The 15,539-nt window shown below is 44.9% G+C and overlaps 1 protein-coding gene across 2 annotated transcripts in view; it reads left to right on the forward strand.

Annotated features, from left to right (window-relative positions):
* The window catches only part of BTBD11 (BTB domain containing 11), a 314,753-nt gene that overhangs the window by 176,000 nt on the left and 123,214 nt on the right, over nucleotides 1–15,539 (forward strand). The window contains exons 1-2 of one of the 2 annotated variants that reach the window (XM_042993105.1): nucleotides 2,998–3,142; nucleotides 5,808–5,957. In XM_042993105.1, coding sequence (XP_042849039.1) covers nucleotides 5,876–5,957 — 82 coding nt within the window. In that variant the 5' untranslated portion in view covers nucleotides 2,998–3,142; nucleotides 5,808–5,875. Of the gene's footprint in view, nucleotides 1–2,997; nucleotides 3,143–5,807; nucleotides 5,958–15,539 lie in introns of those variants that run through there. The other variant, XM_042993104.1, reaches the window with a different exon arrangement.

Here is a 15,539-nt window from a genome sequence, read left to right on the forward strand (position 1 = left end):
GTCCTTATCATCATCATCATCATCATCATCATCATCATCATCATCATCATCGTGAGCTATTATAGTGAGCTATTTACTGAGCTATTTATATGGCCAAGATTCACATGTGTTTACTTATTTGATCACCCAGTGGCCCTATGAGGATTGCACTATGACCATGCCTGTGTTATTCACAAGGAAACTGCCTGTGTTATTCACAAGGAAACTGAGGTACAGGGAGGCTTGGGTGACATTGCTGTAAAGTGGCAGAGCTTCAATTCAACCTAAGTATTCATTTGGGCTCCAGATTCCACAGTCTCAGTCCACAGCTATAGGGTGTCTGCTTCCCCAAGTCCCAGCCCCCATGTTAAGCTACCCTGGGAAACTTCCCTGAAACTCCTGGTCCAATGTGTGCTCACCTCACTGTGCTCCCTAGTGAGACCTCATACACGCCTCTGCCCTAATCCATCCCTCATAGTGTTTCTGTTGGTGCTGGATCTGTCTCTTCTGCCAGCCAGGAGCCTTTGAGGGCAGAAATGTGTCCTGTTGTCCTTGTGGGGCTCAATGTTTGTGGTTTATCCCTAAGTATCTTCATGTTCTTTCAAGGTCAGCATGTTTATTCCATTTAAGTACTTCAGGCTCCATTTATGGGCATGTTATTGAACCCGTTTCTGAAAATTCTCCATCTTTGTGTTTTCTACCTCGTATTTCTTTTGATGGTTTGACTTCAGAAGTCCTAAGAATTTTCCCTTTGAATGTAATTCATTATGAAGGAAAAATGAACCATGGTCTGGGTTTATTCTAATTGGAGTATGGCATGCCTGTCACACATGAATGGGTTCGCCAAGCCAGCCCTGAATTTGTTTCCCACTGCCAAGTATCTTAAAGGAAAAAGGGGTTTTCAAGCCAGTTGTGCAAATATTTTTAAAAATCTGATAACTTCCTATCTTGCTCCTTAATAAGTTTAACGGTAAAAGAAAGCCTTCTGGCATCATGTTATTGAATTCCTAAATCTTTAGCTTCGAAGAACTTCACTTGGATTATTAGCAAACATTCATCGACCCCCTTTTCTGTGCCAGGTTGTCCATATATATTATCCCATTATGGCCTCCCAGCCATGCTAGGCAGTAGATAGCATCAGACTGCTTACAGAGGAAGAAACAGAAGCTCAGAAGAGCCAAGTCGCAAACCCTGTGCCACACAGCTGGGGTTGGGCACCACAGAAATCTGAACCTGGCCGGGTCTCGCTGGTACCCGTTCAAGGGTTGGTCTGCTGAACGCCAGCTGCTTCCTTCCTGTTTCTTAAAGCTGGTCCTGGTGCCAGGACCCTCCACTTTAAATTCTGGGTATAACTGAGCAGCAAACAAGGTCTAGCTTGGCAGGCGAGGCTTGGAGAGTTTGTTCTCTCCTCTTGCAGCCAGACAGACAAAGCAGAACCCAAGCCTGTGTACTGAGTGCCAAGACGTGCATAATCTCCTTGAACTCCTCCATCACTGTCGTCACCATCGTCATTGAGGGGAAGATGGCTGAGGGCTGGTGGCTGTCTTATTTGGTTTTCTCTTGGTGGGTAAATGGCATCCAGATCCAATAATAGAATGGAACTTGGAGAAAAGCTGAGAGGAGAGAAGGGATGGGGGGAGGGGACTTTATATTTGCTGAGGGGCTTTCCTATGCATGTAGGAAGGTAGGCATGTAGGGAGGCAGAAATGCAGCCCTGATTGTCCCCATTGGAGACAGAATGCCCATGTGGTTGGCCCAGAGGAGGAGTTCTCATATTTTATGTTCTAAGCAACCTAACCAAAAGGTTGTCTGTCTCCAGTCCCACAAGATTTTGGAAAGATGATCCTCAAGACTGTTTGAATCCAGACATTAAATAAACAAAACTGCACATTTGTGGGAACAGGGTATTTAGCAGGAGCTTACTATAGGCCAGAGGCTTTAAGGATACGTATTATCTTGTGTAATCACTGCAATAAACCAATGAAGGAGATATTTTAACCCCTCTTTGCAGACATGGAATCTGGGGACCTGGGAAGTTCTTTGTCCAGGTTGCACAGAGGCTGCTGTGGGATTGGAGCTCATGGTTGTGCCAGACCACGGCACTCCACCTACAGCCAGTCCCAAAGCAGAGTGACCTGGTTGTAGCTGGGAGGATGGACATTCAAAGGCCATCATCTTTTCGGACCCACAGACCCCTTTGAGAAAGTGAACGAACTTCTCCTCTTAGACAAATGTACAACCCACCCCAAGGTAAGAGAATTTCAGGGAGACCATAACCCCTTCACACTCATTGTTGACCATAGCTGATGATCACCTGCTCCCCAAGGAGGTTATTCCCTCCAGATCCAGAGAAGTCATGTTTGAATGTTGGTTCCCCTGTCTTTGAACTTGAGTCTCAAGCACCAGGCTGTGGCTATCCTTGGCTCCAGTAATGGAAATTCATGAGTAGTCCAAAGCTCTGGCCTGTACTAACTAAAATAACACTAAAATAACATGCTAGGACCTTCCTATTGACCCAGTTCATTTTTATACAAAAAACAAATAATTCCAGTTTATGTGTATATCCCATACAGAGTCCTCTGAAAGAAAGAAAACCCTGGTGTATGATCTTTGCATAATAGATCATTATAGATTTATTAAATCTTAGTAATCTAGGTTTCAAAGCTTCTTTGAATAATTCTATTTTCACATGTAAATTTGATAACCCTCTAAAAAAAAAGGAGGAAAACTTCCAAGGGAAATTATTTATTCTTATTATAAAGCCTAAAGTAGTCCAAAGCTGGGTTTATACACATTAACTGTGAGTTTCATCACAGTTAACATATGTTGACCCCCTATTATTTGCTCAGCACATGCAAAATGCTTTAATATACATTATCCCATTTCATTGCTTGCCCACAGCAGCCCCTTGAGGGAGACAAGGCCATCATTATGACCTCTACGTCACAGAAGAGGAAACTGAGGTCCAGAGAGGCTCTGTGACCTGGCCAAAGTTAAACACCAATAGGTAGTGGCAGAGCCAGGACTGAAGCTCTCTGGGTTCCAGACCACCCCAGTTGCTTATACCTCAAGCAGTGTGTGAAGCAATGTTTCACATGGATGTTTGAAATGAGAACTTGCTGCCTATAATGCAGATTCCAAGAAAGCAATCCTCTGAGTACATGTAAGTGTCACTTGTACTAGAAATTAGAAAACTTTTGTCCTCCCCGACATTCAGGGCTCACTTGTGGAGATGGGTCACCTTTGTTGTGAAGCCCTCTGACCACCACCTCATCCCCTGGAACCTTGAGCTACTTACCACACTAGGTCATGATCATCTGCAGTGAGCTCTCCACAGGTAGTAGTGTTCTGAATAAGAGGCAGGGACACTGAGGACATCCGATGAGGGATTGGACCAACATTCATTGCCATGGCAACGGCTACTCAACTTGGCCTCTGACCAAATGTCTCAGCAGGTGAGCAAGCAGGAAGAAGCAAGGATGACTCAGGGCATCCCAGCCTGGGGTGAACAGGAAGATGACTCATCTATTGAGGGAAGGGAGACAGGCAGGAGGCCCGCCTTGGATGTTGGGCATCTCCGTGAAGGTCTTATCTTCCCTGCAAGGCTGAGGGTTTCTGAACTGCAGGGATCAGCTCTCCATCACATCTCCATCCCACATGGAGCTCCGCACAGGACTAAGGAGTGCCCAGTGAATCTGTATTGTCCACTTAATGCCGAGTTGTGTCCTACGACAGTCCACAGTGTTTTCCAAACTGCTCATCATGGCCCATTAGTGGGTCATGAGATCATTTTGGGGGCTGCAGACCAGCATTTTTATTAATAAGATAGAAGAGAAGTGAAAAGGGAAAAAATGACAGTACGTCCTACATAGTAAGGATCATGAGGTTTTTTTTTTTTCATGGAAAACATGCAAAGTATGTATGGGGTGTGTGTGTGTGTGTGTGTGTGTGTGTGTGTGTGTGTATACACTGGGCTGTGATATAAAAGGTTTTTTTATCCTGAGTCACAATCAAATGTCTGAAAAATAACAGAGAAAAATTTTAGAAAGACACTTATTTGATCAGTTTCCTGATTGTAAGAATATTACCAGTGACTGTTTATTTTCATTGTTCATCCACTTCTTCGGGATTCATCCAAAAATCACCTACTGGCATGGCCTTCTCCACTGTGTCATCCTGTTAGGTGTGAATGGGAAACACCCAGGAACAAGTGACTGGCTCAGTGTGTCTAGAGTCACTAATTGGGCAACACGGGTCAGAACTGGTGTGTGACTGGTACCACCTCACACCTGCCCATCTGCAAAGCAGGAGTCTTTGTTTGCTGAGCCTTTGTAGTTCAAGCAGGGTGAGCAGTGGGCTTGAACTGCTGAGCTCTGCATTCTGTCTCCACTCCCCCTACCAGTTGGCTTAAGTCCCTCAGCACCTGTATATTAACACTTGTATCGTTCCCATGTTATTTTCCCATTGGCAGTCTTGTCTCCTTGGTTAGTTTATGCACTATTCGAATATGTCTTCTGCTGCTTCTGTAGCTCCAAAATGCAACCCTCTAACGGGGTTGGGAGTAGAGTAGGCACTCAATAAATGCTTCCTATTTATGGACAACTACTCATTGTTCAGATCCCTGCTAAGACACCCCTTCATTCCTCCTGTTCTCCTACAGTAGAGCATGTACTATACGGCTTCATGGTTATGTGTGTTAACGGTCTTCTCCTTCGCTTAGACTATGACCCCACCGAGAACAGAGAGTGTGTGTATTCTCTCCATCACCGAATCCTCAATCCCTAGCACAGCACAATACCTGCCTGCCTTGCCCATTTGATCTGCACTTGGTAGTTGTATCTGTTAGTTATCACCAAAACAATGCAGAGTAAAAAAAACCCACACTACCTCAAAGGCATACCAAATACATGTTTGTTTTTGTGGAGGAGCTCGAAGCTACAGGGAGGTACTAGATCTGTTCCATGTGTCTTCTCACCGCCCGTCGATTAGCAGACTAGCAAGGGAATGTTCCACTCACGATGATGGCGGAGGTACAAGAGAGCAAGTTTGGCCATACAAGCACTTTCAGGCCTTCGGTTCCATCATGTGCATTCATATACTTTCTGCCAAAGTAAGTCAGTTCGTCAAGCCCAAAGTCAAGGAGCAAGAAAGCATGCTTTGCATAGGAACTTTTGGGTGGTGAAGGGAGAAGTGAATATTTCTAAATAAGAAACCGAATTAAGTTCTCAAGCTCTTGCTAAATGCTCATGGAATGGAAAAGAAGGGAAGAAATTATTCGATTCCAGGGATTTCCCATAGGTTTTCACCATACAGTTATAAATGTCCATGGGGACTCTCCTACCTCCTGACATGTATCTCCACAGAGAAAGACAGAGTTTTGTCTAGCAAATAACAGCCCAACCACCCAGAGTTAAGTTTTCTGGGCAAATAGCGACTGCCAGCAGGCTGCTCAGGGACGCTCAGGGATGGCAGCCGCCTCTGGGAGGGAGAATGGGACGGTGACTGCTGGCTTCTCAAAAGGCATCTCTGAGTGGATAGAAGCCAGGCTGGAGGGGGAAAGAGTGTTCTGTTTTGTGTCCCCTAGCAATGTGTGCATGCAGATGAATACCCACACGTTTGTTAAAATCAGCAGGTCAGGATTCTCAGGAAATCTTTTAAAATAACTAGTCATCACTTCTAAAAGGAGTTCAGAGCCCTGGTCCCCGTGTTGGCTTTGCGGTACCAACTCTGGTGTGGTTTGAGCTTGTGCAAGGCTTTCGCACCCCTCCTCTGCTTAACTGAAAAATAACGGCCTGTTTTCTTTCATTCTCTCTCCCCACCCGCTGCAGGGGTGCTGTGCCTGCCAGACAGCCTGAACCTTCACAGAGACCCTCAGCGGACGAACAAGCCGGGGGAAATGCCCATGTTCAGCCAGTCGGAGTTGAGGACCATCGAACAGTCCTTGCTGGCCACCCGTGTGGGCAGCATCGCAGAGCTGAGTAAGTGGATGCCGTTCTCTGGCTCTCTCCGTGCCCAAGGTGCCACTGCCCTCAGGATGGTGCTTTGTAACCAACCAGGTGACACCTTTTATTGAGCACATGCTGTGTGCACAAAACGGTGCCATGATAGCGTGGGGAAGGCAAGGGCTCGAGTCAGACAGGCCTGGTAAATTTCCTGGCTTTGTCACTGTCGTAAGTTTTCTGAGCCTCAGTTTCCTTTTCTATAAAATAAAGAAAATAGGGGTGCCTGGGTGTCTCAGTTGGTTAAGTGTCTGACTCTTGATTTCGGCTCAGGTTATGATCTCAGTTTGTGAGTTTGAGCCCCACATTAGGTTCTGCACTGACAGCCCGGAGCCTGCTTAGGATTCTCTCTCTGTGTCTCTCTCTCTCCCCCCCCCGCCCCCCGCTCCACCTCTCCCTCTCTCTCTGCCCCTCCCCTGCTGGTACTCTCCCTCTCAAAAATAAATAAACTTAGAAAAATTTTTAATAAAAAGTCAAATAAAGAAAAAATAGTACCTAACTTAAAGTATAGTATAGTTGTGATGATTCAATGAGCTAATGCCCATAGAGAGGGTTTGCCGTGGTGGCTGGCACACAGTAAATGGTCTATAAAGGGTGACTGGTCACTGTCGATTTCCAGTGAGATCCATTAAAAGCGTACGTCCTGGGGTGCCTGGGTGGCTCAGTCGGTTAAGCGTCCGACTTCGGCTCAGGTCATGATCTCACGGTTCATGAGTTCAAGCCCCATGTCGGGCTCTGTGCTGACAGCTCAGAGCCTAGAGCCCGCTTCGGATTCTGTGTCTCCCTCTTTCTCTCTCCTCCCCCACTCATGCTCTGTCTCTCTCTTCTCAAAAATAAATAAACATTAAAAAAAATTTTAAAAATTAAAAAAAAAAAAAAAGCGTACGTCCGGGGGACGCCTGGGTGACTCAGTCGGATAAGCGACTGACTTCAGCTTAGGTCATGATCTCGCGGTTCACTAGTTTGAGCCTTGCATCAGGCTGTCTGCTGTCAGCGCAGAGCCCTCTTCAGATCCTCTGTCTCCCTCTCTCTCTGCCCCCCCACCGCCACACACATACTCTCTGTCTCTCTGTCTCTCTCTCTCAAAGATAAATAAACATTAAAAAAAAGAAATTTAAAAAATGTTTATACAAAGCATATGTCAGATCACATCTTTCCTCTGTTCAGAATCTTCCTCTGACTTTCCATCAGACCCATAGGAAAAGTTAAAGTAAGCCCTTACAATTGCTTCCGAGCCACCCCACATATCCCTTCTATTCATCCACTCTCCCCCGAGGCCCACCCCAGCCATCCTGGCCCCTTGTTTTCCCGTGAATATAGCAGGCATGCCTCAGGACCTTTGCACTTACTATTCCCTCTTCCTCAACCACTCCCCCTCCAGATAGCCATATGGCTGACTCCCTCATTACCTTCAAGTCTCACACAAAATTATGATACCCTGAAGACCCTTATCCTCCTGTATTTTTTTGTTTTTTAACAAAAGTTTCACTGAGATAAGTTTGCCTCTTCAAAGTGTGCAATTCAGTGGGTTTTAGTTACTCACTAAGGTATACCAACCATCACTACAATCAGTTTTAGAACACCAGTGTTTATCACCCCAACAGGAAACTTGATAACCATTAGCAATCATTGCCTTCTCCCTCCATCTAGCCACACTCTATATTTTTACTCATTTCCTTTTTTAAAATTATTTATCTCTGAATATATTCTTACAGAGAGTAAGTTGAGATATTTATTTTGTTCACTGATGTAATCCCAATGCCAAGAATACTGCCCGGCACATAGTACGCCTTCAAGAAATATGAAGGAGGAGGGATGGAGGGAAAGAGAGGAAGAGAGAGGGAGGGAGGGAAAGAGAGGAAGGGAGGGAGAGAGAGGAGCAGAAAGGCAGAGAGAAGGGAGGGATTGTCAGGAAGGTTGGGTGTCTCCAGTTTGAGCAGTGATTTGCCATGTTTATGCACCCTCTAATTCAGGGCTGTGCTCTTTGAGTCTGGCCATTCAGAACAAAATAATAAAACTGTATTTACTTACGATTCCGTTGATTGCCAAATTACTTGACTGTTGTGTTCCTGATGGGACCGGAGCATTGATCTCAGAAATGCTGGATTATGTCGAAGTATGAGTTGCTGTGAAGTTCTAGACAGTTCTGAACCATGAAAGATTCAGGGTCCAGAAGGCAACTTGCACCTCTTCCCAAAGGAATTCCTGTATACACAGGACAGGCACATAGCTTGCCCCTCCAGAAAGAGAAGTCGTAGCTGATTGAAGCCGTTGTGAGCCCTGTGGTCATTAGGGAGCTGATTTCCTTGCACCTGAATTTGGAAATTGTGCTTGATTCTTATCAGACCCAGAAGTCACAAGATGCCACCAGTCACAGGGTCTCCGGCTACCAGTTGGCTGTTGTTCTTAAACTTTTGGGTGCCCCGGACCCTTTTGACAGTCTGGTGAAGCCTGTGGACCCTGCCTCAGAATAATATTTTTAAATGCATGAAATAAGTGGACACATTTACAAAGGAGGCTGATTATATTAAAATTCAGCTACTGAGGGGTGCCTGAGTGGCTCAGTCGGTTAAGCAGCCGACTTCAGCTCAGGTCGTGATCTCACAGCTCGTGAGTGCAAGCCCCACATCAGGCTCTGTGCTGACAGCTCAGAGTCTGGAGCTGCTTCAGATTCTGTGTCTCCCTCTGTCTGCCCCTCCGCTGCTCATGCTCTGTCTCTCTTCTCAAAATAATAAACATTAAAAATGAATAAATAAAATTCAGCTCCTAAATCTTTTTAATCAAAATTGCGATGGAGTCATTCTACAGTTTTATTAGCACATTATGTAACAGGATCTAGCAGCAGTTTTGATGTGTCCATTATTTTGAAGTAGTGATGTGTGTGAATGATATTTCGAAATCTTCAATAATTGGAAAGGTATAAGAAAGTGTCTGCATTTTAACAGCTCCCCAGGGATTTGGTGGTAGCGGGTCCAAGCGGCCCCCAGAGTGGGGTGGTGTCTGTGTGGACATAACCTGGGAAGAGCTCCCTCACTGACTCTGCACTGGCATCCCAAAGGTTTCTCCTGGGATACGTTAAGGATCCCTCTTGGAGTCTAGCTCCTGGGCTGGGGCCCTACCGACTTCTGGCACTCTTCTAAGAAAGGATTTGCTAAATAAATCTGTACTTCACCAAAGCAGGCAGCCTACAGGAGCGGCTGGCCCCATGAACTGTTTTTAAGGACAATTTGCTCTGTAAACTAGACGCTGTCGTTCTCGTTGAATGTTGACTTTCACATACGAATTGTTGGCATACAAATGGGGTGCTGCTAATTACAAAGGGGTTTTGTACGTTCATTAAGTCAGCCCCACAGAACGTGTGTGCAGAAACACTTTGATAAGCCACCTCAGCGACTGGAGGTAATAAAATTGCCTTCTTTTCTGATCTGACTGTAATTTAGAGTGGCTTGCTCTGTGGTCTGAATCAATACAAGCCTTGCTGTCTCTGTGTACATAGAGAGCCGTTCTTCATATTCAGAGATTACTCTACCAGTGCGGATTGTAGAAACTACTGTTTTTCTGCAAGGGCGAGATGCAGTGGGTTCGTTCCCAGACATCCCTGCTCTTCTGGAATCAGGCTGCCCAGGGTCAAGGGCAGAGCCCCTACCCATGGCCTTCTCAGTAGTCAGTAATAATAATAGCAGCAGCTGATGTTACTGAACCAGGGAACTATGATAAATCCACATGAGTTATTTCCAGTGTAATGACTGTTGTCCACACTGGCAGGAATGGAGGCAAGAGGAGAATGAGCAACTTGTCTAAGATCAACCATACCCATGAGCTGGAGGGCTTGGGACTGAGCTTTTCCGCCTCGCCTCTAGACTGCCCTCCCTCTGGGAGAAGCCCATTGGATGTTTCTACATGTTACAGGTGCAGTGAGGGCTGTGTTCCAGCTCTGAGGATCTGCCATTTGCTCTGTAGGATGCATCGTGGATGCTCTCCTCTAAACATAATCGGAGGTGCAAAAAGTCACAAAGAATTCTATCCAGATGGGGACCACCCTGTGGGCTGAGACTTCTCCCTATAGCTTCAGACCCTGCCTATAGCTTCAGAGCATCACACTAAAATTCAGAACTTGATCAATCAGTCAGGATGTCCAGAGCACTTATCTTTGTCCAGCCTATTATGGCTTGGGGCGAAAATACGTCCACTCTTTCTGGAGCACCTACCGTGTGCCAAGTGTCTGAAATAGATTAAAGGTATTCCCATTTCACAGATAAGAAACTGAGACTTGGAAGGATATGTGTCTTGCCCAAGGCCGCATAGCTGGTAAGTGGCAGTGATAATTCAAACCCAGTTTTTTCTTTCTCTGCCTTGATTCACTGTGTTCCAATTCAGCTTCGCATCACGAACACCTAACACATCACTCCTAGTGTGGGAAACGGGATGGCACACAGCGAATGAGTCTGTGAAAAAAAGATCCGAAGAAAATGAGGGGAACTCTTGATGGAGGTCCACTCGAATATTAAATATTCTATGGAACTGGATTTTGATCTCAGAGACCTGGAACTAAACCTACGTGTGTCTAAAATATTTGAGTACAAAGCTAAATTAGGATGCTAAGAGACCCCCAAACTAACACAGGCTGGGATTCTTTTTTAACTTTGAGCCCTAGAAAATTTACACAGTGATGCACTGAACATCACAGTTGACCTAGAGACTAGTGGGCAGTTCCTTCAGGCACTCCTTCCCTGAACCGGTGAGCAGATCTGAGGGAATTGGGTCCATCCAGTCTCTCCTAGTAAGGCCATGGGAAAAGCAGAAGTCCTGGATCGTCTTACTTTTGAATCAGCTTGCCTCTGCATTTGGCTCCATTCAATCCCACATTTGTGTCCTCTGAGGTCTTACCTCATTTCTTCTGCCTGATGTCCCAGCCTTAGCCACAAGCTCTCAATGAAACCCCATTGGAGAGTCATTAATTACAGTGTTTGCTTTCTGTGGTTTAAAGGGGAGAAAATGAGAGCCTCATTGTAAAATGCCTCTTTTTATTGTCTTTTCACACTAAACTGTGAACTTGTCTCTTCCACTCAATGAGGCAGTCAAAATGGGGCCATTAATTTACAACAGTGAGTAAAAAGAGTTTCTGGGTTATCTCTCCTCAGTATCACTAGAAAGAAAAAAAAAGCTCAGTCCTTTTTGCTTGGACAAGAGGGTTTCTCTCCTTGTTTGGAATGTAGCTGGGCTCTTTTCAGAGAGTCGTGCTGCCTCTAGCCCCTGGGGTGCACCTGTGACCCTTTCAGGTAGCAAAGTGGCCAGTGGCCTCTTGGTATTTCTCAAATACTCCACTCCACCACAGGGCCTTTGCACTGCTGCCCCTTCAGCCTGTAAAGCTCTTCCCCTGATATTCACAAAGCTCCTCTGTCACTTTATTCAGGCCTCTGCTCAAATGTCACTTCCTCAGAGAGGTCCTCCTGTGACCACCCACCTCCCCCTCCCTGACTGCTCTCTATACACTCTTCCTGCTTCAATTTTCTTCATGGCACTTATTACCACCTGACATACTGTATGTTTATTTATGTATTTTCTGTCCACGCCACTAAAACTGTAAACCCATGACAGCTGAGAGATTTTTGTTTTAATATCACTGTCCTTAGGGACTGGAACGATGCTTGGCACACAGTAGGACTCACTAAATATTTGATGAATGAATGAGTGAATGAATGGTAAGTTTCCTGCTGAATCCAGAGTTCAGTATTCTGTTGCATCTAATGACTTGGATTACACGTGGTCTTTTCATTCTTTCATTTTCAAGGGAAGGGGTTTGGGTGAGGCAGGTTAAACAGCAGTTTATGATGCTGGAGAATGCCTCTGTTTTCTCCTCCATGCTGTGTAACATAAGGCAAGTGACTTGGTCACTCTGATCTCTGGTTTTATCGTCTATGGAAAAAGGGTGACGATACTTTCTCTCCCAGGGTTATAGGATGTTTTGAAAACGTACTGTAGTAAGTGGCAGCTGAGTGTGGATGAGACAGAGCGGAAAGAAGAAGGTGAAGTTGCTGTCTCCATTGCTGTCTTCTGTTCAAAAGAAGCCTACCATTGGAATGTATAGCCCTTTGTCCTGGGAGATCACATCTGGCATGCAGGGGGATGGCTAGTGGGAGCTTCTCTGATAACCTGAGTCTGGCAGGTTACAGCAGCATTTCCCAAGGGTGGGACAGGAGATGATCATAGGTGATACACAAAACACTTTTTATTTTTAGTTGCTATGAATTTTTCATGAGCACTAGAAAAATATTGGTTTCTCATTTATGGCACTGATATGAAGCTTCCTTTTACAATGAGTGAAAGAATGAGCTAATTTAAAGAAAAACATTAAGTAGATAAATTGTACCTGCAGCCCACAGATATGAGAGAAGTCCTGATGGTGATTCCCCCATGGCTGACATTTGAGAAACCTGGTTATAACTGAATTCTATAAGGTTTCTGGAACCAACTGCAGCTGCCCAAACTTAGAGCAGCTAGTGACAAGTGTGTTTGTTATTTTCAGTTCCTGAAGCTGACAGGTGAAGCAGCAGATATGTGCTCTACATACGTGTAGGGTAGTGGTTGAGATGGGGCTAGTGATTGCAAAATACTTGGGCCAATTCCATCTCCCGTGGCCAGACCTCCTCAGAGATGACCTTAGGGCCTCCAGTCAGGAACTAGGCTGATGATGTCGATGGTGATGATAATGATGACGATAATGGTGGAAGTGATGGTGGTGGTGATGGTGGCAATGATGATGGTAATGGTGAGGATGGTGGTGGTGATGATGGTGGTGGTGGTGATGATGCTGATAGTAGTGGTGATTATGGTGGTGATGGTGGCGATGATGATGGTAATAGTGATGATGGTGGTGGTGGTGATGATGCTGATAGTAGTGGTGATGATGGTGGTGATGGTGGCGATGATGATGGTAATGGTGATGATGGTGGTGGTGATGATGGTGATGGTAATGATGGTGATGGTAGTGGTGATTATGGTGGTGATGGTGGCGATGATGATGGTGGTGGTGATGATGGTGGTGGTGATGATTGTGGTGGTGGTGATGATGGTGGTGGTGATGATGGTGGTGGTGGTGATGATGGTGATGGTAATGGTGGTGATGGTGGTTGTGATTATGGTGGTGATGATGGCGATGATGATGGTAATGGTGATGATGGTGGTGGTGATGATGGTGATGGTAATGATGGTGATGGTGGTTGTGATTATGGTGGTGATGATGGCGATGATGATGGTAATGGTGATGATGGTAATGGTGATGATGGTGGTGGTGGTGATGATGGTGATGGTAATGGTGGTGATGGTGGTTGTGATTATGGTGGTGATGATGGCGATGATGATGGTAATGGTGATGATGGTGGTGATGATGGTGATGGTAATGATGGTGATGTGGTGATTATGGTGGTGATGGTGGCGATGATGATGGTGGTGGTGATGATGGTGGTGGTGATGATTGTGGTGGTGGTGATGATGGTGATGGTAATGGTGGTGATGGTGGTTGTGATTATGGTGGTGATGGTGGCGATGATGATGGTGGTGGTGGTGATGATGGTGGTGGTGATGATGGTGGTGGTGGTGATGATGGTGATGGTAATGGTGGTGATGGTGGTTGTGATTATGGTGGTGATGATGGCGATGATGATGGTAATGGTGATGATGATGGTAGTGGTGATGGTGGGTGGTGGTGATGATGGTGATAGTAGTGGTGATTATGGTGGTGATGGTGGCGATGATGATGGTAATGGTGGTGTTATGGTGTGGTGATGGTGATGATGATGATGATGACATTAATGATGGAAGTGATGGTGGTGATGAAGATGGTGGTAGTAAGGGTGATGGTAATGGTGGCGATGATGGTGGTGATGGTGATAAGAAAAAAGAAATACTGCTGAATATTTATTAAGCACTTAGGATATGCTAGACTTCAAGTGTTTTAAGTGATTTATATGCATTACTTCATTTAATATTATAAGGTAGGTACTATTTTTATCCACCCAATAAATCCATTAGTTTATAAAAATCCCCATTTACAGAGAGGTTAAATAACTCAGTCAAAGTCATGCAACTAGTTAGTGGCACATTGGAGGCTCAGACTCAGGCAGTCTGAGTCCAGACAGCATGTTTTTAGCCACCACACATCCTGCCCCTCCAGGAACAGGACAATGAGTGAAGCACAGTCTCTGCTCTTGAGGCTCAGTAGGGAAAGCATACTGTGCAAACAATTAACCATGAAACACGACAGAAACAAGTAACATGTTAGACTTTATTAGCAGGTATTGTGGGTACACAGGGGGGATGCTGACTGGGCGCATCCTGGAGAGCTGCATGGAAGAAGTAATACTTGGTCACAGCTTAAAGGTCTTCAGTAGTTGAGAGAATGAGGGAAAGGGCACTCCAAGGTGAGAAAAGAGGAGCAAAAGCAAGGAACCTGGAAGTGCAGGGCTAGCTAAATGATGCTCAGAGGAGATGGTTAGCCCAACCAAGGTCAGAGGTGCCCCAGCATCTTGGGGAACTAGAAAGGTGGTACAGGGGTCCAAATCATGGACCTTCTCTTCTTCATTCCCTTGTGAGTTTTCTTGTTCTGAACTTTTTCATGAGAGCTTTTGAGAAAGATGTATGGAAAGATGATACTCCAGCCTGATGTAGATGGAAGGTATACGAAAGAAAACATCACCTTGGTAAGCTTATTATCCTGATAATGCCAAGTCATGCATGCCGTAACTCAAAATTCAGAAACTATAGACAAGTCGGAAGGGAATGCCACCCACAATCCCACTAGACAGAGAAATCTTTGGTCAATATTTTGGAGGTTGTTTGGAGTGTTGGGTTTTTTTTTTTTTTTTTGATGTTTACTCAGTGCAGAGTTTTTAAATAACATAATCCATGGGGGAATGGAAGGGGAAAAAATAGTTTCAACCAGAGAGGGAGGCAAACCATAAGAGACTTGTGAATGCGGAGAACAAACTGAGGGTTGATGGAGGGCGGGGAAAATGGGTGATGGGCATTCAGGAGGGCACTTGTTGGGATGAACACTGGGTGTTGTATGTCAGCGATCACGGGAATCTACCCCCAAAACCAAGAGCACACTGTATACACTGTATATTAGCTAACTTGACAATAAATTTAAAAAATAATAATAATAATGATAAATAAAATATAAATAAATAACATAATCCTGATCTCACAGTATGCGATTGTGAATTTCATTTGTTTTTCAACTTTACTTAACAGGAGTATTTTTTTGTGTTATTTCAGTTCTGTGTAAACATTTTTAATGACTGCATCCATTTATTATTTCATCACATGGATGTACCAGAGCTTATTTAACCATGCTGCTATTTTTAAACATAGATTTCTTTGTCAAATTTTGGATCCCATAAAGAAGGTTGGGTGAAAATCCTTGTGCATAAAGATTTGCTGCATTTTGGGTTCTAACACTGGGAAGGATTCCCAGAAATGGAATTACTCAATCAGGGCATGGAGCATTCATTAACCGGATTGCCTCGGTATGGACTTGGAGCTGACCACAGCTGCATTGGG

Source organism: Panthera tigris, chromosome B4, assembly GCF_018350195.1.
Source record: "Panthera tigris isolate Pti1 chromosome B4, P.tigris_Pti1_mat1.1, whole genome shotgun sequence".
NCBI classification, from domain to species: Eukaryota; Metazoa; Chordata; class Mammalia; order Carnivora; family Felidae; genus Panthera; species Panthera tigris.